At 51.2% G+C, this 25,664-nt stretch overlaps 1 protein-coding gene across 1 annotated transcript in view; it reads right to left on the minus strand.

The window, feature by feature from the left end:
• The window catches only part of LOC147693360 (transient receptor potential cation channel subfamily M member 2-like), a 374,197-nt gene that overhangs the window by 324,409 nt on the left and 24,124 nt on the right, over positions 1-25,664 (minus strand). Inside the window, exon 2 of the mRNA XM_086933683.1 lies at positions 15,992-16,132. Within this exon, the coding sequence (XP_086789809.1) occupies positions 15,992-16,051 (60 nt within the window). The 5' untranslated portion in view covers positions 16,052-16,132. The remainder of the gene's footprint in view (positions 1-15,991; positions 16,133-25,664) is intronic.

Below are 25,664 nucleotides of genomic sequence, written 5' to 3' on the forward strand. Positions count from 1 at the left end.
ATGGTGGGTATGGGTTATGGGGTGCCAGATGGGAATTTATGGTTCAGCATGGGTATGGGTATGGGTTTTGGAATGCCTGGGGTAATTTTAAGGTTCAGGGTGGGTTTGGGTTTTGGGGGGCAAGGGGGAATTTATGGTTCAGCATGGGTATGGTTTCTGGGGTGCCAGGGGTAATTTAAGGTTCAGGGCGGGTATGGGTTTTGGGGCTCCAGGGGGGTGATTTTAGGGTTCAGGGTGGTATTGGGTTTTGGGGTGCCAGGGGGTAATTTTAGGGTGTGGGGTGGGTATGGGTTTTGGGGTGCCGGGGAGGGATAATTTTAGGGATAGGATGGGTATGGGTTTTGGGGTGCCAGGGGTAATTATAGATTTCAGGGCGGGTATGGGTTTTAGGGTGTGAGGGGGTTAATTTTAGGGTTCAGCGTGGGTATGTGTTTTGGTGTGCCAGGGGTAATTTTAAGATTCAGGGTGAGTATGGGTTTTTGGGGGCAATGCATCAAGCTACCAAAAATATGTGCTTTAATTGTTGTCCAGTTTCAAATGCAGAATTCACCACATTTTTTTCTCAGCTTGACCTGAGCATTAACCGATCCTGATTATCTGCCATTTTAGTTCCGCCCCATTGATTTACATTAGCCACGCCCCTTCATCTGCCATGTTAGCCCCCCCCCCCCGAAATTAAGACCTAGTTGCGCCCCTGGCAGGGACCAACCACTGCATTAGTGCTTCTAGCCTCTAAGCCACGACCAGAGTCGAGATGTCGGCTCAACATTCTGTGATTCTGGGCAAATCATTCCATCTCCCCGTGCATGAACCCAAAAGGAATGCAAAAAGTACCTGGTGCTCATGTTAAGTGCTCCAATACCTTCGGGTAGAGTTCCCGCTAGATCAAACCACAGAAGAAAAAAGAGTTCTTTGTCAGTCCTTTGTCACATGGAGAAGCTGCTGCCTGTTGGAGTTGGCACAGACACCTTTTCAATCTCGCTGCGGTTGGCACCAGGCCCACCTCTAGGAATTTTCGTCTGGGTGGGCGAATGGGGTCCCAATCTTTGCCAATTCTGTAGGTAGCCTACAATCCCAAGATTTCCATGATATCTTCTTCCAAACAGGCACACAGAGCATCTAGAGAGTTATTTGAAAGCAAGTGCTGATGCCGACACTCAACAGCCCAAGTCTTATCATTCCCAGCAGGCCGGGCTTCAGCACCAGCCCCAGGACTCCAAGCAGATTGTAATAGCAGGTCAAGGAGGTCCCTGTTACCACCCCCGAAGCCTTGACATGTTGCATTAGGAAGACTGGAACTGAACGCTTGATCTAGGCTTGAGCCTGGCACTGGCTCAGCTGTAGGTCCTGTTGGAACTTCAAGCCCATAATGAGCCAATCTCTCATGTACCTTCTGCCCGCCAACATCAATATACCCAGGCTGCGGCATTACAGCGAGAGCTTGGAACTTTGGAACTGAACGAGCTAGGTTGGAGTCTCGGAGTTGGCTCAACATCCTGTGGTTCTGGGCAAAACCTCCAGTGCCTAAAAGAAATGATTGTGCCTTGCATAATGTAACTAGTGTTCATGTAAAGCGCTTCAAACGCTCCAAGTAGAGTTCACACTCTATAAAAGCAGCAGAAAACTACACAAAGTGGTAAAAACAAGGTATTACCATATAAAGGAGAGATAAATAGCCAATAAGTGGACGATTTGTACAAATTGAAAAATTAAAACCTGGATAAATTGGAGCTTTCCCATTAACACTGTGTGAGCTTGCGCAAATATTTTATTTCACCAAAACTCGTTGTTCTTCATATTTCCACATGAAAGCACATTTCAATACACAAATCAGAAAACTAACTATACAAAAACCTATTGTGTTTGGTTTAATAGACTAATGTTGCTGTACAATAATCTGGGCCACATACAAGGTCCACAGGACAACTGTCTAGCCTCTTGGTTCACTGATGGCACTGTCGCCAGTGTGAGGACGGGATAGGATTGGCTGTAAGCTCATCTTTAAAAACTGTGAGGCTAATGACAAAGCTTCCATGTGTTAAAGAAATACACATTTTTGAATTTTTAAGAGACTATCAGATTCGACATGATGTTTGCTGTATGTTTCTCATTTTCAGGGCTCAGCTTGTGCATGGGCTCTAAGGGTCAAGCTAGAGCCCTAGAGTTGCTCTCTGTTCAATTGCTTTCTTGCCCACCTCTACCTCCAAAAAACATGACTCTATTTCAGTTTTAAGGACAGGGGAAAAACATTTCGACATTAAAATTGAGGAAGCACTGGAGAGGTGCCTTTTCCGTGGCCTCTTCTGCTGTGACTGGGTGGGCCAAAGGTAATGTTTGGGTGGGCCTGGTCCACCCGGCCCCCCTGGTAGAAGTTGGCACAAACCTCTCAAAGGGTGATAAAAGGTGTAAATGCATGAGGCATCAGCAGGGGGGGGGGGGCAGCCAGGAGCCTGCGCAGAGCGCCAGGCATCGCCAGGCAGAAGGGGCATACGGGCACTCCTTGGGCTGAGCTGATGTCTCTGCGCCCTCCATCTTGGCTTCTTGCGTCACAGCCGGAGGGTTGCGGATACTAGAGTCATGGTGTGCGGGAGCAGGGGTGGGGCTGGGGGGCCGAAGCGAACAAAAAGGGTCAGTCAGTAGGACAGCACAAACAGGGGGGGGGGAGATCCAGTCTTGGTGACAAGCTCATTTACAAGCTCTAACAACACCAAAAAGTAAACAATAAAAAGAGGTGCCAGGCTACACAACCCCTTTTCTCTACTACAGTCATCATCCTATTTGTGACCGCCCCTCTCCCTGCTCTCTATGTAAGACATTATGTCATCCATGGCATGTCTAACACACACCCCAGGCCATGGTCACTGACTGGCACACTCCATGACAGGACTCACTGGTTCCTCTACACCACGCTCCCCTCACCTACGAGGCAGCCTCACCGTGCCCATCCCCCACCCCACTGCAGACAGTAGCTTCTCTATGTGACAAAGGACTGTCAAATACTTTTTTCTCGTTGCGGTTTCCCTCCACTCCTTGGCAGGCAAACCTTCCATCCATGTCAGCCTCGGCCACTTGTGAGTGTCTGGTACTTTTGTCCAGTGTCGGACTGGCCATAGTGGGCACCGGGCATTTCCCCGGTGGGCCACCAGGGTGGGGGCCAGTGTTAGACCCCCGTTTTTGTTACGAGGACTGGTTTTGCAGCACAGCTGCAATATCGGCCCCCAGCAACAAAAGCTTTGCACTAGCACCTGAGCCTCCCCCCCACCTACCCTCCCCTGGGGCCGGCTGAGCTCTTTGCCAGGACCAGTCTCAATTCCCAGTCCGGCCCTGCTTTTGTCTCCCGGCTGCCCCTGCTTCAGAGCCCCAACTTTCCTTCCCCTCCTTGCAGTACAGGCAGTGCTCTCAGCTGGGAGCTCAGCGTCCAGGACCTTCCACCACACTGGAAATGAGTGGACACACAGCAGGCTGGAAAGCAACAGGATCATACAATGGGGGCTTGGAGGGCAGCCAACCACAGCGAGGTCCCGCCACTAGGATAGTTTGGGGAATGGAGCAGTCCTCTGACTGCTGCAATATGGGCCAGGATTGGGCTATATTGCAGCCCATTGGACACTAATGCATGGGCCACACGTTTTGCCAGAAAATCCTGTACCTGCAACAAATAGAACTCATCACATAGTATGAAAGATGAACTCAATCCCTGCAGAAAGCCTGGCAGCTCAACTCGACACGCTTAATGCTACTAATCCCTGTCCCCCTGCAAAAGGTCCTCATTTCTCTGTTAATCTTCCTCCTCTTCTCTATACCTACTAGATTGGTGGCCCCACGTCACACTCTCCTAGGTATGAACTCTGTCCACATAACGTAGCTTCAACGGAGAAACTGGGGCCCTCATCCTACTCGACCTCTCCGCAGCCTTCGACACAGTCTGTCATAACACCCTCATACAACGCCTCAGCCACGTCGGAATACAAGGAAAAGCATTGGACTGGATAATCTCGTTCCTCGCCGGAAGAACCCAGAGAGTCCGCCTCCCCCCTTTTAGATCAGAGGCCACCGAAGTCATCTGCGGCGTACCCCAAGGATCTTCACTCAGTCCCACCCTCTTCAACGTATGCATGATTCCCCTCGCATCCATTGAGTGCCAACACAACCGTAATATTATCTCCTACGCAGACGACACTCAGCTGATCCTATCCCTCACCAAAGACCCAAACACCGCCAAAAACAACCTACACGAAGGGATGAAAGAAGTAGCCGAGTGGATGAAGAACAGCCGTTTAAAACTTAACTCGGACAAAACGGAAGTCCTCATCTTAAAATCATCCCCCTCCGCCTGGGACGACTCATGGTGGCCATCGGCCCTGGGAACCGCACCCATACCAACGGACCACGCACGTAACCTGGGCTTCATCCTGTACTCCTCCCTCTCGATGACCAGACAAGTCAACACCGTCTCATCATCATGCTTCAACATCCTACGTATGCTCAACAAAATCTTCCGTTGGATCCCCACCGAAACAAGAAAGACAGTCACCCACGCACTGGTCACTAGCCGACTCGATTACGGACATACCCTTTACGCCGGAACCACAGCCAAACTACAGAAAAAACTCCAACACATCCAAAACGCCTCAGCCAGACTCATCCTAGACATCCCCCGCCAAGCTCACATTTCCGGTCACCTGAAAGACCTCCACTGGCTCCCCGTCAACAAGAGAATAACGTTCCGCCTCCTCACCCACGCACACAAAGCCCTCTACGACCTAGGACCCGAATACCTCAACACGCGCCTGTCCTTCTACACCCCCACCCGCCAACTTCGATCGTCCAATCAAGCCCTCGCCGCAATTCCACGCATCCAAAGATCCACCATGGGAGGAAGATCCTTCTCCTACTTAGCGGCCAAGACCTGGAATTCCCTCCCCACCCACGTCCGCCAAACACAGAACCACCTCTCCTTCAGAAAACAACTAAAAACTTGGATATTTGATAAGTAAAGCTCCCCCCTCCCTCAAGCGCCTTGAGACCCTCTGGGTGAGTAGTGCGCTATACAAATTTAAACTTGACTTAACTTGAAATAAAGCATTAGTGTGTGGTTAATAGGTTTGTGTGGGGCACAGTGCCACTGCACGTGCTACACACAGAAAGTTAGGGCCAGGTAATGTAGTTGTATAGGCTACATATGGGAGAGGAAGACAGAGAGGTGTGTTGGGGGTTAGGGTGACACTAAAACAGGTCATAGGTGGTGATTATGTTATTATAGCACAAGCATGAAAGAGGAAACTTATTAATTAAAAAGGGAGCCAATTACAAAATGTGTGGTAGTGAACAGTTGGGTAGGCAGTGTTGGCCTCCGGTGCAGAAAGGAAAGAGAATCGCTGGGTCTTGTTTAAAATAAAAAATAAATCATTCATGTGGAGTCAATGGGTCCCTGAGACCTCAGTGCCCTGGTGCTGCTGCACATGCTGCACAAATGGAAAGTACTCCTATAGAAGTGGGGGTGCAAAGTGTCAGAATGGGAGAGGAAGAGGTGTGGTGAGAGGCTATAGAAGAAGATTGTGGGAGGCTGTTCTTTCAGACGGACACAGTCGTATAGATTTGAGGTGATACCGCAAAGAGCCACAACATTTTTTTTAAAAAGTGTGCAGTGGAGTAGCCAGTGTGTCATGGGGTGTAGTGCAAGTAAGGAAAAGAGCAGCTAGACTGCGGCTAGCATTGTAAAGAAAGCATTAATCTGTGTTGATTGTAGTTTTGGGGTACGGTGGTACTGCACCTGCTGCATATAATAAAATTACAGCCCAATAGGTACTGTTGTGTAGGGTAGGGACAGGAAAGGAAGCTAGAGAAGCATGTTTGATGGGGGCAGACAAGAACATAGGTTGCTTAGGTGGGTTTGTATGTAAAGGACACGCGTGAATGATCATAATTTGTATTTTAGAAGAGGCTGGAAGGGCGTGAAGGATGGAGTGTAATTAATATAGTGCATAATTCTACAAGTGGGGAAAGTAAACTCCAGGACCATAGGGAGCATGTGAGTGTTGAGACAATGCACTTAGGCACAGTGGCGGCAAAAGGGTTGAAAGGGCTTGAAAGGAGGTTGTAGAGCTTTGAGGTTGAAAAGGAAGAAGGAGAGGCGCGGTGGGGGCATAGAGATGGACTATGATCGGGGATTGTGAAAACGCATCACACTCTAGGAGTGCTTTTACAAAAAAAGAAAAGAGAAGTTTCCAGAGAGCTAACTGTTATGGAAGGATAAAAGGAGCCAGTGAGAGAATTGGTAAACAGGCTAAGCTCCATGGGAGGGACAAACAAGTTGGAGGGGCTGAAACAAATAAAAGCAGCAAAAAGAAGGCATGGAAATGAAATTGACTAACAAAAAGTGAATGGCAAGCAATGGAAGGAGTTGTGTCCCTAATAAGTCTTTCCCAACCGGACAGCAGGCGCTGTCTGGCAGAGTTTGACCTAAAAAGAGCAGAATAATATGGTATATGTCAGGAAGTATAAAACCTGAGCTCCATCACCCGACCTCAGGAGATAGAGGTATGCATTGTACTGTGGTGCACAGGCACCGAGGCAAGCGATGACACTGATGTAAATACGGATGCAGTGAAAGCTGATGCTGTATCTTCGAATCACCTAATAACGTGCACACTACTCAATGTTAGACCTATACCTAAAGATGCACAGGGGGCACACTATCTTAACTTAAATAGCTCAACGTTCTGGAAAGGGATCAAAAGCGATCTGGCGCAAGCTCTGTAGTAGCCTCTCACTCCAACCTAACAGCCTAGGAGGAGGTGGACCCCGCACAGAAGCAGCAGAGGACCCCCCACGGAGAAACAGCAGAGGACCCCCATGGAGAAGCAGCAGAGGACCCCCACAGAGAAGCAGCAGAGGACCCCCACAGAGAAGCAGCAGAGGACCCCGGCAGAGAAGCAGCAGAGGATCCCGTGGAGAAGCAGCAGAGGACCCCCGCAGAGAAGCAGCAGAGGACCCCGCAGAGAAGCAGCAACGGACCCCCGGAGAGAAGCAGCAGAGGACCCCCGCAGAGAAGCAGCAGAGGATCCCCAGAGAGAAGCAGCAGAGGATCCCCAGGGAGAAGCAGCAGAGGACCCCCGCAGAGAAGCAGCAGAGGACCCCCACAGAGACGCAGCAGAGGACCCCGTGGAGAAGCAGCAGAGGACCCCGTGGAGAAGCAGCAGAGGACCCCGTGGAGAAGCAGCAGAGGACCCCTGTGGAGAAGCAGCAGAGGATCCCCACGGAGAAGCAGCAGAGGACCCCGTGGAGAAGCAGCAGAGGACCCCTGTGGAGAAGCAGCAGAGGATCCCCACGGAGAAGCAGCAGAGGATCCCCGCAGAGAATCAGCAGAGGACCCCCGCAGAGAAGCAGCAGAGGACCCCCAGAGAGAAGCAGCAGAGGATCCCCGCGGAGAAGCAGCAGAGGACCCCCGCAGAGAAGCAGCAGAGGACCCCCACAGAGACGCAGCAGAGGACCCCGTGGAGAAGCAGCAGAGGACCCCATGGAGAAGCAGCAGAGGACCCCGTGGAGAAGCAGCAGAGGACCCCGTGGAGAAGCAGCAGAGGACCCCTGTGGAGAAGCAGCAGAGGACCCCCGCAGAGAAGCAGCAGAGGACCCTCACAGAGACGCAGCAGAGGACCCCCACAGAGAAGCAGCAGAGGACCCCCATGGAGAAGCAGCAGAGGACCCCGTGGAGAAGCAGCAGAGGACCCCTGTGGAGAAGCAGCAGAGGATCCCCACGGAGAAGCAGCAGAGGACCCCGTGGAGAAGCAGCAGAGGACCCCTGTGGAGAAGCAGCAGAGGATCCCCACGGAGAAGCAGCAGAGGATCCCCGCAGAGAATCAGCAGAGGACCCCCGCAGAGAAGCAGCAGAGGACCCCCACAGAGAAGCAGCAGAGGACCCCGGCAGAGAAGCAGCAGAGGACCCCCACAGAGAAGCAGCAGAGGACCCCATGGAGAAGCAGCAGAGGACCCCCACAGAGAAGCAGCAGAGGACCCCATGGAGAAGCAGCAGAGGACCCCAACAGAGAAGCAGCAGAGGACCCCCACAGAGAAGCAGCAGAGGACCCCAACAGAGAAGTAGCAGAGGACCCCCATGGAGAAGCAGTAGAGGACCCCCGCAGAGAAGCAGCAGAGGACCCCGGCAGAGAAGCAGCAGAGGACCCCGGCAGAGAAGCAGCAGAGGACCCCGGCAGAGAAGCAGCAGAGGACCCCCGTGGAGAAGCAGCAGAGGATCCCCAGAGAGAAGCAGCAGAGGATCCCCGCGGAGAAGCAGCAGAGGACCCCCGCAGAGAAGCAGCAGAGGACCCCCACAGAGACGCAGCAGAGGACCCCGTGGAGAAGCAGCAGAGGACCCCCGTGGAGAAGCAGCAGAGGATCCCCAGAGAGAAGCAGCAGAGGATCCCCGCGGAGAAGCAGCAGAGGACCCCCGCAAAGAAGCAGCAGAGGACCCCCACAGAGACGCAGCAGAGGACCCCGTGGAGAAGCAGCAGAGGACCCCCAGAGAGAAGCAGCAGAGGATCCCCGCGGAGAAGCAGCAGAGGACCCCCACAGAGACGCAGCAGAGGACCCCCGCAGAGAAGCAGCAGAGGACCCTCGCAGAGATTCAGCAGAGGACCCCCACAGAGATGCAACAGAGGACCCCCACAGATAAGCAGCAGAGGACCCCCGAAGAGAAGCAGTAGAGGACCCCCACAGAGACGCAGCAGAGGACCCCCATGGAGAAGCAGCAGAGGATCCTGGCAGAGAAGCAGCAGAGGACCCCTGAAGAGAAGCAGCAGAGGACTCCCACAGATAAGCAGCAGAGGACCCCCAGAGAGAAGCAGCAGAGGACCCCTGCGGAGATTCAGCAGAGGACCTCTGCAGAGAAGCAGCAGAGGACCCCCACAGAGATGCAACAGAGGACCCCCGCAGAGAAGCAGCAGAGGACCCTCGCAGAGATTCAGCAGAGGACCCCCACAGAGATGCAACAGAGGACCCCCACAGAGATGCAACAGAGGACCCCCGCAGAGAAGCAGCAGAGGACCCTCGCAGAGATTCAGCAGAGGACCCCCGCAGAGAAGCAGCAGAGGACCCCCACAGAGATGCAACAGAGGACCCCCGCAGAGAAGCAGCAGAGGACCCCCGAAGAGAAGCAGTAGAGGACCCCCACAGAGACGCAGCAGAGGACCCCCGCAGAGAAGCAGTAGAGGACCCCCACAGAGACGCAGCAGAGGATCCCGGCAGAGAAGCAGCAGAGGATCCTGGCAGAGAAGCAGCTGAGGACCCCCGTGGAGAAGCAGCAGAGGATCCTGGCAGAGAAGCAGCAGAGGACCCCCGAAGAGAAGCAGCAGAGGACTCCCACAGATAAGCAGCAGAGGACCCCCAGAGAGAAGCAGCAGAGGACCCCTGCGGAGATTCAGCAGAGGACCTCTGCAGAGAAGCAGCAGAGGACCCCCACAGAGATGCTACAGAGGACCCCCACAGAGAAGCAGCAGAGGACCCCCGCAGAGAAGCAGCTGAGGACCCCCGCAGAGAAGCAGTAGAGGACCCCCACAGAGACGCAGCAGAGGACCCCGGCAGAGAAGCAGCAGAGGATCCTGGCAGAGAAGCAGATGAGGACCCCCGTGGAGAAGCAGCAGAGGATCCTGGCAGAGAAGCAGCAGAGGACCCCCGAAGAGAAGCAGCAGAGGACTCCCACAGATAAGCAGCAGAGGACCCCCAGAGAGAAGCAGCAGAGGACCCCTGCGGAGATTCAGCAGAGGACCTCTGCAGAGAAGCAGCAGAGGACCCCCACAGAGATGCAACAGAGGACCCCCACAGAGAAGCAGCAGAGGACCCCCGCAGAGAAGCAGCTGAGGACCCCCGCAGAGAAGCAGTAGAGGACCCCCACAGAGACGCAGCAGAGGACCCCGGCAGAGAAGCAGCAGAGGATCCTGGCAGAGAAGCAGCAGAGGACCCCCGAAGAGAAGCAGCAGAGGACTCCCACAGATAAGCAGCAGAGGACCCCAGAGAGAAGCAGCAGAGGACCCCTGCGGAGATTCAGCAGAGGACCTCTGCAGAGAAGCAGCAGAGGACACCCACAGAGATGCAACAGAGGACCCCCGCAGAGAAGCAGCAGAGGACCCCCTCAGAGAATCAGCAGAGGACCCCCACAGAAAAGCAGCAGAGGACCCCCGCAGAGAAGCAGCTGAGGACCCCCGCAGAGATGCAACAGAGGACCCCCGCAGAGAAGCAGCAGAGGACCCCCGCAGAGAAGCAGCTGAGGACCCCCACAGAGAAGCAGTAGAGGACCCCCACAGAGACACAGCAGAGGACCCCCGTGGAGAAGCAGCAGAGGATCCTGGCAGAGAAGCAGCAGAGGACCCCCGAAGAGAAGCAGCAGAGGACTCCCACAGATAAGCAGCAGAGGACCCCCAGAGAGAAGCAGCAGAGGACCCCTGCGGAGATTCAGCAGAGGACCTCTGCAGAGAAGCAGCAGAGGACCCCCACAGAGATGCAACAGAGGACCCCCACAGAGAAGCAGCAGAGGACCCCCGCAGAGAAGCAGCTGAGGACCCCTCGAGAGAAGCAGTAGAGGACCCCCACAGAGACGCAGCAGAGGACCCCCGTGGAGAAGCAGCAGAGGATCCTGGCAGAGAAGCAGCAGAGGACCCCCGAAGAGAAGCAGCAGAGGACTCCCACAGATAAGCAGCAGAGGACCCCCAGAGAGAAGCAGCAGAGGACCCCTGCGGAGATTCAGCAGAGGACCTCTGCAGAGAAGCAGCAGAGGACCCCCACAGAGATGCAACAGAGGACCCCCGCAGAGAAGCAGCAGAGGACCCCCGCAGAGAAGCAGCTGAGGACCCCCGCAGAGAAGCAGTAGAGGACCCCCACAGAGACGCAGCAGAGGACCCCCGCAGAGAAGCAGCAGAGGATCCTGGCAGAGAAGCAGCAGAGGACCCCCGAAGAGAAGCAGCAGAGGACTCCCACAGATAAGCAGCAGAGGACCCCCAGAGAGAAGCAGCAGAGGACCCCTGCGGAGATTCAGCAGAGGACCCCAGCAGAGAAGCAGCAGAGGACCCCCGTTGAGAAGCAGCAGAGGACCCCGGCAGAGAAGCAGCAGAGGATCCCTGCAGAGAAGCAGCAGAGGACCCCCGTTGAGAAGCAGCAGAGGACCCCGGCAGAGAAGCAGCGGAGGATTCCTGCAGAGAAGCAGCAGAGGACCCCCACAGAGAAGCAGCAGAGGACCCCCACAGAGAAGCAGCAGAGGACCCCTGCGGAGATTCAGCAGAGGACCTCTGCAGAGAAGCAGCAGAGGACCCCCACAGAGAAGCAACAGAGGACCCCCGCAGAGAAGCAGCAGAGGACCCCCGCAGAGAAGCAGCAGAGGACCCCCGCAGAGAAGCAGCAGAGGACCCCCACAGAGAAGCAGCTGAGGACAGCCGCAGAGAAGCAGCTGAGGACAACCACGGAGAAGCAGCAGAGGACCCCCGCAGAGAAGCAGCTGAGGACAGCCGCAGAGATTCAGCAGAGGACCCCCGCAGAGAAGCAGCAGAGGACCTTCATGGAGAAGTAGCAGAGGACCCCCGCAGAGAAGCAGTAGAGGACCCCCGCAGAGAAGCAGCAGAGGACCTTCATGGAGAAGCAGCAGAGGATCCTGGCAGAGAAGCAGCTGAGGACCCCCGTGGAGAAGCAGCAGAGGATCCTGGCAGAGAAGCAGCAGAGGACCCCCGAAGAGAAGCAGCAGAGGACTCCCACAGATAAGCAGCAGAGGACCCCCAGAGAGAAGCAGCAGAGGACCCCTGCGGAGATTCAGCAGAGGACCTTCATGGAGAAGCAGCAGAGGACCCCCACAGAGAAGCAGCAGAGGACCCCCACAGAGAAGCAGCAGAGGACCCCTGCAGAGATTCAGCAGAGGACCTCTGCAGAGAAGCAGCAGAGGACCCCCACAGAGAAGCAACAGAGGACCCCCGCAGAGAAGCAGCAGAGGACCCCCGCAGAGAAGCAGCAGAGGACCCCCGCAGAGAAGCAGCAGAGGACCCCCGCAGAGAAGCAGCAGAGGACCCCCGCAGAGAAGCAGCAGAGGACCCCCGCAGAGAAGCAGCTGAGGACAGCCGCAGAGAAGCAGCTGAGGACAACCACGGAGAAGCAGCAGAGGACCCCCGCAGAGAAGCAGCTGAGGACAGCCGCAGAGATTCAGCAGAGGACCCCCGCAGAGAAGCAGCAGAGGACCCCCGCAGAGAAGCAGCAGAGGACCTTCATGGAGAAGCAGCAGAGGACCCCCGCAGAGAAGCAGCAGAGGACCCCCACAGAGAAGCAGCAGAGGACCCCCGCAGAGAAGCAGCAGAGGACCCTCACAGAGACACAGCAGAGGACCCCCACAGAGAAGCAGCAGAGGACCCCCACAGAGAAGCAGCAGAGGACCCCCGTTGAGAAGCAACAGAGGACCCCCGCAGAGAAGCAGCAGAGGACCCCCACAGAGAAGCAGCAGAGGATCCCTGCAGAGAAGCAGCAGAGGACCCCCACAGAGAAGCAGCAGAGGACCCCCACAGAGAAGCAGCAGAGGACCCCCACAGAGAAGCAGCAGAGGACCCCCGCAGAGAAGCAGCAGAGGACCCCGGCAGAGAAGCAGCAGAGGACCCCTGTGGAGAAGCAGCAGAGGACCCCAACAGAGAAGCAGCAGAGGACCCCCACAGAGAAGCAGCTGAGGACCCCCGCAGAGAAGCAGCAGAGGACCCCCACAGAGAAGCAGCTGAGGACCCCAACAGAGAAGCAGCAGAGGACCCCCACAGAGAAGCAGCAGAGGACCCCGGCAGAGAATCAGCAGAGGACCCCTGTGGAGAAGCAGCAGAGGACCCCAACAGAGAAGCAGCAGAGGACCCCCACAGAGAAGCAGCTGAGGACCCCCGCAGAGAAGCAGCAGAGGACTACCACAGAGACGCAGCAGAGGACCCCCATTGAGAAGCAGCAGAGGACCCCGGCAGAGAAGCAGCGGAGGATCCCTGTAGAGAAGCAGCAGAGGGCGCCCGCAGAGAAGCAGCAGAGGACCCCCACAGAGAAGCAGCAGAGGACCCCCGCAGAGAAGCAGCTGAGGACCCCCACAGAGAAGCAGCAGAGGACCCCCGTTGAGAAGCAACAGAGGACCCCCGCAGAGAAGCAGCAGAGGACCCCCACAGAGAAGCAGCAGAGGACCCCCACAGAGAAGCAGCAGAGGACCCCCGTTGAGAAGCAACAGAGGACCCCCGCAGAGAAGCAGCAGAGGACCCCCACAGAGAAGCAGCAGAGGATCCCTGCAGAGAAGCAGCAGAGGACCCCCAGAGAGAAGCAGCAGAGGATCCCCGCAGAGAAGCAGCAGAGGACCCTCACAGAGACGCAGCAGAGGACCCCCACAGAGAAGCAGCAGAGGACCCCACAGAGAAGCAGCAGAGGACCCCCGTTGAGAAGCAACAGAGGACCCCCGCAGAGAAGCAGCAGAGGACCCCCACAGAGACGCAGCAGAGGACCCCCACAGAGAAGCAGCAGAGGACCCCCACAGAGAAGCAGCAGAGGACCCCCGTTGAGAAGCAACAGAGGACCCCCGCAGAGAAGCAGCAGAGGACCCCCACAGAGAAGCAGCAGAGGATCCCTGCAGAGAAGCAGCAGAGGACCCCCACAGAGAAGCAGCAGAGGACCCCCGTTGAGAAGCAACAGAGGACCCCCGCAGAGAAGCAGCAGAGGACCCCCACAGAGAAGCAGCAGAGGACCCTCACAGAGACGCAGCAGAGGACCCCCACAGAGAAGCAGCAGAGGACCCCCACAGAGAAGCAGCAGAGGACCCCCGTTGAGAAGCAACAGAGGACCCCCGCAGAGAAGCAGCAGAGGACCCCCACAGAGAAGCAGCAGAGGATCCCTGCAGAGAAGCAGCAGAGGACCCCCACAGAGAAGCAGCAGAGGACCCCCACAGAGAAGCAGCAGAGGACCCCCACAGAGAAGCAGCAGAGGACCCCAACAGAGAAGCAGCAGAGGACCCCCACAGAGAAGCAGCTGAGGACCCCCGCAGAGAAGCAGCAGAGGACCCCAACAGAGAAGCAGCAGAGGACCCCCACAGAGAAGCAGCAGAGGACCCCCACAGAGAAGCAGCTGAGGACCCCCGCAGAGAAGCAGCAGAGGACCCCAACAGAGAAGCAGCAGAGGACCCCCGCAGAGAAGCAGCAGAGGACCTCCGCAGAGAAGCAGCAGAGGACCCCAACAGAGAAGCAGCAGAGGACCCCCACAGAGAAGCAGCAGAGGACCCCGGCAGAGAAGCAGCGGAGGATCCCTGTAGAGAAGCAGCAGAGGACCCCCGCAGAGAAGCAGCAGAGGACCCCCGCAGAGAAGCAGCAGAGGACCCCGGCAGAGATGCAGCGGAGGATCCCTGTAGAGAAGCAGCAGAGGACCCCCGCAGAGAAGCAGCAGAGGACCCCCGCAGAGAAGCAGCAGAGGACCCCGGCAGAGAAGCAGCAGAGGATCCCTGCAGAGAAGCAGCAGAGGACCCCCGTTGAGAAGCAGCAGAGGACCCCGGCAGAGAAGCAGCGGAGTATCCCTGTAGAGAAGCAGCAGAGGACCCCCGTTGAAAAGCAGCAGAGGACCCCGGCAGAGAAGCAGCGGAGGATCCCTGTAGAGAAGCAGCAGAGGACCCCCACAGAGATGCAACAGAGGACCCCCGCAGAGAAGCAGCAGAGGACCCCCGCAGAGAAGCAGCAGAGGACCCCGGCAGAGAAGCAGCGGAGGATCCCTGTAGAGAAGCAGCAGAGGACCCCCACAGAGATGCAACAGAGGACCCCCGCAGAGAAGCAGCAGAGGACCCCCGCAGAGAAGCAGCAGAGGACCCCCGCAGAGAAGCAGCAGAGGACCCCCGTTGAGAAGCAGCAGAGGACCCCGGAAGAGAAGCAGCAGAGGATCCCTGCAGAGAAGCAGCAGAGGACCCCCGCAGAGAAGCAGCAGAGGACCCCATATTATAATAGACAATAGCGACATGGGAGGCAGGTTTAGCGGTAACAGCGATCCCAAGACATGAGTGACTATACAAGGAGCAGCAGTGAGAATGAGCAGAGGGGGCTCCATAAAATGGTCCTTACTTCCGAAACAACCTTTCCAGCACATACTTTCTGGTGCAGTCAAGTCAATGTCATTGGGTGCCTACCACCAGGAACAAAGCACGCACAACACCTTGCTGTACTAGGAATTCACAAACAGAAGCATGGAAAGCCTAGAATCCTGTCAATTCACCAAAGATATCTAATCAAGTGTACTTGGGGGAGTAAGAGTTTTGAGAGAACTCTGGCACAACCCATGTCATGAGCAGGTTCCTGCTCATCCCTTATATCGCCATTGGCATCAATGCACTCTTAATACAGTGGACAGGACATCGCACATCTGCGCCCCTCTACCACCTTATGAGGGGTGTCCCACGCCCGCCCACCTCTTGATAAGGCTGCTAGTCTTGAATAGGGTCTGTCGGTACACCTGTAATACATAACAATCCCTGCAGATATAAAACATTTGCCTATTAATTTTACTGCAACTAATTATCCATGTATAAAGCCATGAATTTTAATAATAAATTGTTCAAGTTTGATACATTTTTGTCAGCCATCTTGACTGGAGATGTAGACACTTCCATTGATGCTCAGAGCAACAAATCGGCCAGTTGATTCCAGATCACCCCTTTATACCTCCTTGAACACAAGGTGTGTATAGCACACAATCCAGTTACCAACGCAGGATTCGTACCCCTTGACATGTTGTGAAGAATGATACCATTGTTTATACCTCTGGAGCTTTCCTTGCTTGTGACAGTATTCTTGGCATGGTGTGGAGCAGCATGGATTTTTATGCTCCTTGTGTTCCTCCTAGTTCTATACAACACTGACAATTGTGTACCTGCCCGGTTGAGCTCACACCATGCTTTCCATGTATGGTTCTTGCCTTAGATTCTGTCTGCTCTTGTTCTCTTTCCCATAAGCTTCGACTTTCACCTTCAGCCTTGACTCACCTTCAACACCTTCTTGCTGACATCTTTGAAGACAAACTCTCCAGAGTTGTAGATGGACATCTTGAGGCTGGTGCTTCTTCCGGGCAGAGGGTGCTACTTCCAGGTGAAGGGATGGCTGGAGGCTTCCTCCTCGGTCGTTTCCTGAGGGGAAGAGACATATGATGGGAATAAAAGTGAGTGAAAAGGGCAGGTGGACATATATAGGATGAGTGACGGCTGAGACAGCAAGAGAAGGGTGGAATCTCCAACCATCTAGAAAAGGCTAGGGCGGCTGAAGTTTACTCATGCCTCAAGTGCCCTCTCATCTTTAACGAGCAGAAAGGAAGAGCAGCCAAGTGCACCCACAATGAGACGGCTCAGAGCTAATCAGACCACAAATACTTCCAGTCGGAAGTGGAAAAAACCTTAGGGTTCATTTAGTAGCAAGTGACGCAGCACAGCAAGTTACCTTGCTGCGCTGCACTGCATGACATGGAAAAGGCAGAAATGCACTGTATTTAAGGCAGTATGGTGCTGGCTCCCTTTTAGCAGTGTAGCGCCAATGGGCTGTGTTGCGTTACTCCAGATTTTTGAAGTCAATCAGAGCCACACAAAGTGGCTTTAAAATATCTGATTTAGAGGTTTGCGTCACGCATGTACCATGCTGCATGGTGCAAACATGATGCAACTCTCTCATAAATAAGCCCACTCGTCTGTAATGACTTCTGCAGGTGTCACAGCCCGTAAGACACACACAGGCTCATACAGGAATCAGTGGGCAGAGAGCTGCCCGGCCTTGCTTGGTTGAAGAAGGAGGGCAGCAGGGTCACCTAATTATCTCACCCAATTTAAGCCCCTTGGAAGATACTACAGGCATTTGATTGCAATCCAGATGCTAATGGCTGGAAGTTGTTAGAGTGAATGGAAAATGTTTTTGTACTGGTGCACATTATAATATCAACAATGGGGGTGGGACGAACTCGCGGACTTCACCCTGCAGAATTCAGAGAAGTTACGGACAAACTCAGCGAGATTCCACAGAGTTCCACCAATGGGAGGAAAATATGCAGCTCGCTGTACAATTTAGCGGCAGCATTGCCAGCAGCACTGAAAATCAGTGCAAACTGCACTATGTGTAGCTCAAGAGCAAGCGGCTATTCAAGTTGATTTGGCAGCAACTCGAGTAGAAAATCTACTTGAATGGCAGCCCCCTGACCACAAACTCTGAGCCCACGTTAGAAAATCGTGCTAGGGGCGCCAACTCTTCCTCATGCTTGCCAGTTCCCATATTCTGGAGCCTTGTGGGATGAAAATTCCACCACGCTGTGATTGGTGGAATTTGGCCAGTACGCCACGTTAAAGAGTAATGAGGAGTGGCCAAAATTCCACCAATTTTGTGGGTGGAACACAACATTTCACCCACCCCTAATTAACAACCAACACATCACAATAAAAGCTTAGTTATGTGAAGAGGGAGTTTAGTGGTATTTGTGTGCTGCACTGATACACAAGTTTTGAATGCTGTCTTATGGTGTGGTGAATAGTGTAGTCGTTTTTTTGTACTGGTGCACAATCTAACATCAACAACCATCACACCAAAGCCCTTAAATCAATAATTGAGGATGACTTGTGATGACGTTGACTGGAGCAGGCATGTGTAATTTCATTGGAATAATGCACCCCCTGCAAGAATGTATTTGAACTCAAGGTCACAGGTTCACACCCCATTGGGTCCAATCAGACGTTCATCAATCCAAGGTCTGAGGTGAAAAAAGTAAAAAATACATATGTAATGCTATATAAAGCGCCACTCCATACCTGAGAGCTCTGTGATGCGCTTTACATAGCACCAGTTACGTTACATGAGGACACACATTCATTTTTGTTAGACACGGGGAGATTAAGTGATTTGCCCAGAATCACAGGATGTTTAGCGACATTACCGAGATTCGAACCCAGTTCCCCGGTCCAAGGTCGAGCGCCCTAGCCGTTACGTCAACTCCTCTCCCCTAAACTTACTTTGCTCACAGATGTGTCTCAACATGTAGACAGTACCCACATGGCCAACACAAGGGTGTGGCCCAGTCCACCCCCGAGGGGTGACTCCTTTCCCCCTCCCAGGGACAAATCTGTCCCTTCGGACAGCCAGCCCTAGTGGCCACTGACAACTGTCAACGATGAGAGCCAGGCCTTATGCCTTTCAGGCCACTCCAACTGTTGTGGCGTCAGAGAGTGCGGGCGGTAGCACCAGGTGCCTGGCACCCTTTCTCTACTCTACCCCTGCTAAGTCAGGTATGGCATCCTGACATTGGGCCACCAGCCTAGGGTCTGTACCCTGCGGCTGGACAGGATGCGGGGGTGGGCTCCCCCACACCCTCTCCTTCTCACTGGGGCTCTTTACCCTCCCACCTGGAGCAGCACCTCCAGAAGGCAAACTGGTAGAGGCACCGTTAGTAGTTGCCCCTTCACCCAGGTCAGTGGGGACACCCTGAACTTGGTCCTCCAACCCAGGGTCTGTACCCTCAGGCGGACCAGAGGTCTCAGGCGAAGCTCTCCACCCCTTACCTCTCCTTCCGGGGCTCCGCACTCTCCTCCAAGGAGAAGCACCCTCAGAACAAAAAACTGTCAGGATGCTGGAACGAGACCTCCTACGCAATTCTTCCACCAGTTCAGGGCCTTGACCCTGCAACTGATTCATCACCTTAGGATCTTAACCCTCGGGTTGTACCGGGGTCAGAGGTGAGGCCTCCCTCCCTCTGCACTCCCTTCCAGAGTTCTGCACCCTCTCACCTGGAGTGGTACCCCAGAAGATAAACCGGTTAGGACACTGCTTACAGTCGTCCTTCCCTCCAGGTCAGGCAGGACCTGAACCTGGCCTCCCAACCCAGGGACTAACCTCTGCGGCTGAGCACCTGCCCTGCGCACCAGGACTTCCTTGGGAGCACGAATGCCTCCCTGAGGGTAGTACATGATTCATGTGTCGTGTGACAGTCTGACTGGCGCAGATCTCCCGACCCCTGTCCATCTGACAGTGCACAAAGATCCCCCAGGACAGAAGTGGTGTCACCATGGTCACTCCTAGTAGGCTCAGCCCTTCTGGCTGGCCCCTGACCCACTGGTTCTTCCACTGGGGAATGCATCCCCATCTCACCCCTCAATCTGGACTTCTGCACCCTCCTCTTAGGAGCGGCACCGCCAGACACCTGAACCGCTGGTGCTCTATTTACAGACACTCCCCTTTCTCCTAACACTAGGGGATCCCCCTCAACGGACGGCCTATCAGTACAGCCCAGGCTCCCCACTGGGTGTACTGGAACCACCCAGGCCCTGGGACCGGGTTTCGGGCACCTTGGCCGCAGCCTATTCCCACTCCTTCTCCGCAGAGACAGGAAATGAGTCCCTACACCCGTCCCACGACACAGGGACCCATCTGGGCCAGCACAAACCTTTCTGACCACCCTTGGTTGGGAAATACCTAAGCTGCTTCCTTCCGGGTCACCCCAGATGCTTCTCCTGACCCTTTGGAATTCACCAAAAGGTCTGCCTCCCATGTAAGCTCCCTGGGGTCAGAGAACTCACACTCCAGTGGGTGATGGCATAGCTCTTGAAAACAGGGGCTTAAAATATGCTCTCCAACAATTAATCACACAGCCCAACACAGATGTTAACCAAACTTCCCTTCAACCAATCATCCAACGTACTCGGCAAAAAGTTGCAGGAAGATGGCGGCCGGCTAAGACGCTCGGTCGCGAGCTCCTGAAAACGCCAGCTAGCAAGTCGATGCCAGCGCTTCCCCGGAGGAAGCTAAAGGGTGATCCCAGCCGTGTTTCCAGTTACTAAAGAGCTGGGCAAGGTAGGCTACTGCGATATCTGATAAACCGCTTAATATGTAAATAATAACCTGAAATACCCACCAGAAGCAATACCTCCGTAGCGCTCAACTAGAAAAAAAAAAAGCTCTCTGAAGGTCGCTGCCTAAGGAGAGATACTCACCGAGACGAGAGTTGGAGACGTGGTGGATGCAGCGGGGTAGCGGCATTGTTGCGGTATTACCGGAGCCACGCCCGTCGGGATCTCGGCGGCAGCCAAGGAGTATAACAGTCACGACCGGCAGGAAATCGCATGCCGGTGCAGAGAGAGCGCGGCGTCCACGCAACGGTGGTAGTGGAGTTCTGGGCAAGAGCAAGAGACGCCACCCGTTACTGTAGAAGGGCGCTTGGTGGAATCACTTTCCTCTTCCGGGGGAAAGGGAGCAGAGACAGCGGCGTCAATCCCAGAGACTGCAGAGATTGCAAAGAGGTGAACAGTAACATCTACAAAGAAACAGGCAACGACAAGAATACCCGGAGTTTACAAAGTGGAATAACAAATAAAAATAAATATAATAAAGCCAATTATTCAGACAATTATTCAGACATCTTAAGTGTGAAAATAAATAAAAATCAGGAGTGTTATAAGGACTCTCAAACTTTAAATGACTGGTACTGGATGAATAAATGAAGCAATGTGGTTGTTCCTGTAGATAAAAAAATTCACTCAAATTAAACTACCATACACTGCTCTACGGGAGGAGGAAAAAAAAGAGCATTACCTAAACTCCAAAGAACTCACCCCAGCTGGAGAGTACGGGGCTGTTACTACACAAGGACTGGAGGCTAAAAATACTAGAGAAGAGTTCACCCCCGTGTTCACCTATACTACCAGGTCAAAAAAAATATTGGCAGAGAAAGCAGTACCTTCAGATATACTAGACAAAAAAGAGGAGGAATCTAGTAGATCAGTCTACTGCTTAAGAAGCCGGAATTTACCCAAGCAAAACATACTGTCAAACCAGAAGAAAAAGTGTGTGACCCCAAGAAGTACTAAGAAAAGAAACCTACCGCGACTGGACGTGTTATCAGAGAGTATCAAAGGCAGAGTCTCAAAAACGAAAATTAGGGGGCCAAAAGTTAAAATAACACCATCCCTAAGATCATATTTTAAAGTGCAACAAGTATTGCAGATACGGGGAGGACAGCCAACGGCGGAGGCTTTAGCCGAGAGTACTTCAACATCTACATCTACATTTACGTCAACCCTAGGTGAAGGTGGAGGCGAGGGTGAAGAACCTACCGGTGAGGGCGAAGAAGAGTTACTTGCTTTAGAGTACTTGGAGGAAAGCACAGAAGAAGAAGAAGGAGAAGAAGAAGGAGAACAACAAAAAGTCTCTCCAACTTCAGTCGGGTTTCCACAGACACTACATCAATCAATACTAAAAACAATAATGAGTAACTCGATGACACAACTCACAGAGAAAGAGGCTGAAGCTGAAGCTGAGGTAGATATAACCCCACAAGAGCAACAAGGGGGAGCGGCAGGGCAGCAAGTTGAAAAGAAAAAGGACGTAGACCTACATGACTTGTTGCCAGGGGAACAGGATTCGGATCAGACGGGTATAAGCAAAATGGAAGAAATAATGGGGACGTGCTTGGATAAAATGATGGACAAGATTTTGGGGGACATGAGAGAGAAATTCTCAATATCGGAAGGGAATCAATCCAAAATCCAAGAAGTAGTTGAAAACCTTGACCAGAAATTAAATGAGTTAGGAGTAAGAGTAACGGCTGTGGAAAATGAACTTGGCTCTTTAATTAAAAAAGTTGATGCAAACCAAAGGGAGATACGGCTGATAAAAGACAGTGAGAGGGCAATCAAGGAAAAACTTGAATCCCTGGAGAATCAGCGAAGACGCAATAATCTTAGATTACTGAATATCCCTGAAAATATGGAAGGGTCAGATATAAAATTGTTTGTCATATCCTTGTTAGAGGAGTTCTTCCCCTGGTCGAAGGATAGTGAGTTATCAACAGACATTCAGCGAGTCCACAGGGATCCTTTCAGAAAAAGTAAAGATCGAAAAGCCCCGAGGAAGATACTAATAAACTTCAGGACCTACTCCCTGAAGGAAAGATTTCTCAATGAAGGACTAAAAAGTGGATCTTTCAACAAAGACAGTTGGTCATTTCGAGTCAGGTCGGATATATGTAAGGCTACTCAAGATAGACAGTGGGAATTGGGGCAATACATGCAAGAATTAAAAAGTCTGGGTGCAAATGTCCAATTGAAATTCCCCGCTGCCTTACAAATAATGTGGAGAAATAAAATGCACAATCTAAGGGAGCCGAAAGAGGTAGAGAACCTCATCCAGCAAATAAAAGATCAAATCGAAATTGACAAGATTAATAAAGTTTAATGAGAAATTAGGAGAAATTAGAATAGGCTACTGAATAACTCTTTGGTTGCAAAAAAGAAGAAAGAAGAATTTTAACATGAAAATAAACTAAAATAACTAAAAGCCTAAAAAATTTAAATGAAAGGGGAAAGTGCAGGCACAACAAATATTCAATGTGTAACGAAATAGCTGGTGATTCGGAGCACGAAAAGGGTGAAAATACCACCTGAAAAAAGAAGAAGGGAGGCTTCCTCAGGGTGGGATGTTAGGCCTGCATTGTACAGTAATCATGTAAGATATAATTGCAAGTGGGTGGGGAGCAAAATAGGGAAAAAAACAAAAAAAATAACCTCAAATTTGGTAAAAAAAAAGGGTTTTCGATGGGGACGAGATGGTCCTTTTCAATTTTATTTTCAATCAACATTTTCCTTTTAAAACGGAATGGCGAGAGAAAAGATGATAAAAATACTCTCATGGAATGTTAATGGACTTAGAACTCCCAAGAGAAGAAGAAGAATCCTGGAGTATCTGAAAGAGGTAGAAAGCGAGATAATTATTCTTCAGGAAACTCATTTGATAAAATCAGAGTGGTCTCAAATTGTGAAAAACTTACACTGGATTGGCTCAAGCATTCATACATCACAAGAGTGTAATATAAAAGGGGTGGCAATTATCATAAAAAAATCCCTGAACGCTAAACTGGAATCGGAAGAGGTAGACAGAAAGGGAAGATGGGCAATGGCTAAAATTAGGATAGAGGGTTCCACACTTATGATAGCAGGATATTATGGTCCAAACATTGATGACCCGGCTGCACTCAAGAAATTATATTCAGAATTACTAACATCCACAGCCCCAATAATTGTAGGAGGAGACTATAATATTATATTAGACCCGGCCGTAGACAGGCAACCTCCTTCTAAACAAAGAAATTCACCAAAGATGAGGGAATGGCTGGGGATATACAAAAAAGACCTGAACTTAGTTGATATGTGGATGCAAAAAGGTGAAAAAACATACCCGTTTACATTCCATAATAAAAAACTAGGACATAAATCTAGAATAGATTTCTTTTTAATAAGCAAATCACTTTGAGATAAGGTTAAAAGTATTGAACATTTACCAGCTCACCTATCGGACCACTCAGCAGTTCAAATAAAACTGTCATTAACACAATGTTTAACACCAACCAGATGGACATTGGATCGATCAATCCTAACAACGGAAGAAAGTGTGGACCCACTGCTAAAAACCACAACTAATTATTTTGCAGAAAATGGTGAGGAATCCTCCGAAAGAATTATATGGGACACATATAAAGCAGTAATAAGAGGACATTTACTCAGTTTGGGTGCACATAAAAATAAGCAAAGGAAAACTGATATAAAAAAATTGGAAGCAGGAATTAAGGAAGCAGAAACACAACTGGGAGCCACCCCACCATCGGTTTCTAAAGAAAGGCTAACTGAAAGGGTTTGTAAGTTAAAAGAGGCTTTAACAGATTACTTGGAGAATATAGTTCAAGAGAAATGGGAGAATAGTAAATTGGCTAAACACGAATATGGGGAAGGCTGAGGGAAAATGCTAGCTTGGAAGTTGAAAACAGACCAGACAAGGAATACTATACTATCTGTATATACCAAAGATCATACAGCCTTATGCGAAGATGACGCTTCAATAAGACAAGAATTTGCAGACTTCTTCTCAACTATATATAAAGAAGATACAAACCCAACGAATGAGAATATTAAGGAATATCTAGAGGGAATAACAATGCCAAAATTAACTGAAGAGGAAGTTGTTTTCTTAAATAGCGATATAACATTTGAGGAAGTTAGAGCTGCCATGGGTAGCTTAAAGAAGGGAAAAGCCGCAGGTCCTGATGCCCTTCCCAATGAATTCTACATAGCCTTAAAAGAGACTTTAATCGGTCATCTGACAAAGGTCATGAACAAGATATATGTGGAGCATGGAAAGATCCCTGACTCGTGGAACGACGCCACAATAAGTGTTATATTAAAACCAGGGAAAAATCCAAAGTCTTTTGAATCCTACAGACCAATATCATTACTTAATTGCGACTACAAATTGTTTATGAACATAATAGCAAAAAGATTATCAAAGTTAATGCCGAATTTGATTGATCAGGATCAGAAGGGATTCATAAAGGGCAGACAAATTCAAGAAATAACGCATGAATTATTAGCGACAATTGATGTAGCCATATCAGAGCAGTTACCCCTCACGATTATCACCTATGACGCGGCGAAAGCCTTTGACCGCGTGAATTGGCCGTTTCTAAATAACATCATTGAGAAAAATATTTTGGGAAGCAATTTCGGTCATATGGTAAAGGAAATTTATACAAACCCTAGAGCAAAAATAATAGTGAATGGGAGCTTGACAAGTAATATCACTATTCAGAGGGGCACGAGGCAAGGTTGCCCCTTGTCTCCACTGCTTTTCAATTTATATATTGAACCTTTGGCTTGCTCGATCAGAAATCATACCCAAATAACACCTTTCAAATATCAAAATTGGGCAAAGAAAGTGGCATTATATGCAGATGATCTTATGGTGTTCACGGACAATTACAATAATTCAGAATTAGCAATTAAAGAAACAATGAATAACTTTGGCAAGGTTTCAGGCTATTTGATTAATGTTAGCAAGACAGAGGCATTGAGTTGGAATAGTATCACCAAACCAGCATTCTCAAAGGAAAAAATAAAATACTTAGGGATCACCCTAACTGAAGATCTGAATAAAATAATAAAATTCTACAACTAAACTTAAATATAGTAGTAAAAGAAATGAGAAGACTTCTTAAAACATGGTCCGGTCTCCCACTAAACTTTTTGGGCAAATCAAACGCAGTCAAAATGACCATCATCCCCAAATCCACGTATCTATTTAATACGATTCCGTTGGAGTTTAATAAAGCAGCCCTCAAGAAGATACAAGGAGAGATATCCAGCTTTATTTGGTCGGGGAAAAGCACAAGAATTGCGTGGAATAAACTCAGGAGAAGGAAGGAACAAGGGGGCATTGCAAGCCCTGATATTATTGAATATTGTAGAGCTTTTCAGTTCAAAAATTTTAGAACGCTGCTAATGAAGCATGGTAAATTCCCAAATTTTCTGCAGCATCTTACACATGGAGAAGACTATTTCCTTTTCAAATTTGGCCACCCCAAATTTTTTAAGAAAGTAAAATTGAAGCTGCTAAATAATGCGGTCAAACTATGGGCCCAGATTAGAAGCATCTTGAAGATCCCATATTATAGTAATATGGCCCCAATTTGGGATTCACCTGGAATACCAGAATGTCTCAAAGATGCATTATCTAGTATACTTAGACAATTAGGTTTTGAAAAGTGGGGACAACGTCTATGTGAAAATGATCTAATAACATGGGAACACCTACATACAATTACGGAAGGGAAAGTGTCGAAGTTCAAATATTATCAATTAAAGAGCTGGG

Source organism: Lissotriton vulgaris, chromosome 8, assembly GCF_964263255.1.
Source record: "Lissotriton vulgaris chromosome 8, aLisVul1.2, whole genome shotgun sequence".
In the NCBI taxonomy this organism is placed as follows: Eukaryota; Metazoa; Chordata; class Amphibia; order Caudata; family Salamandridae; genus Lissotriton; species Lissotriton vulgaris.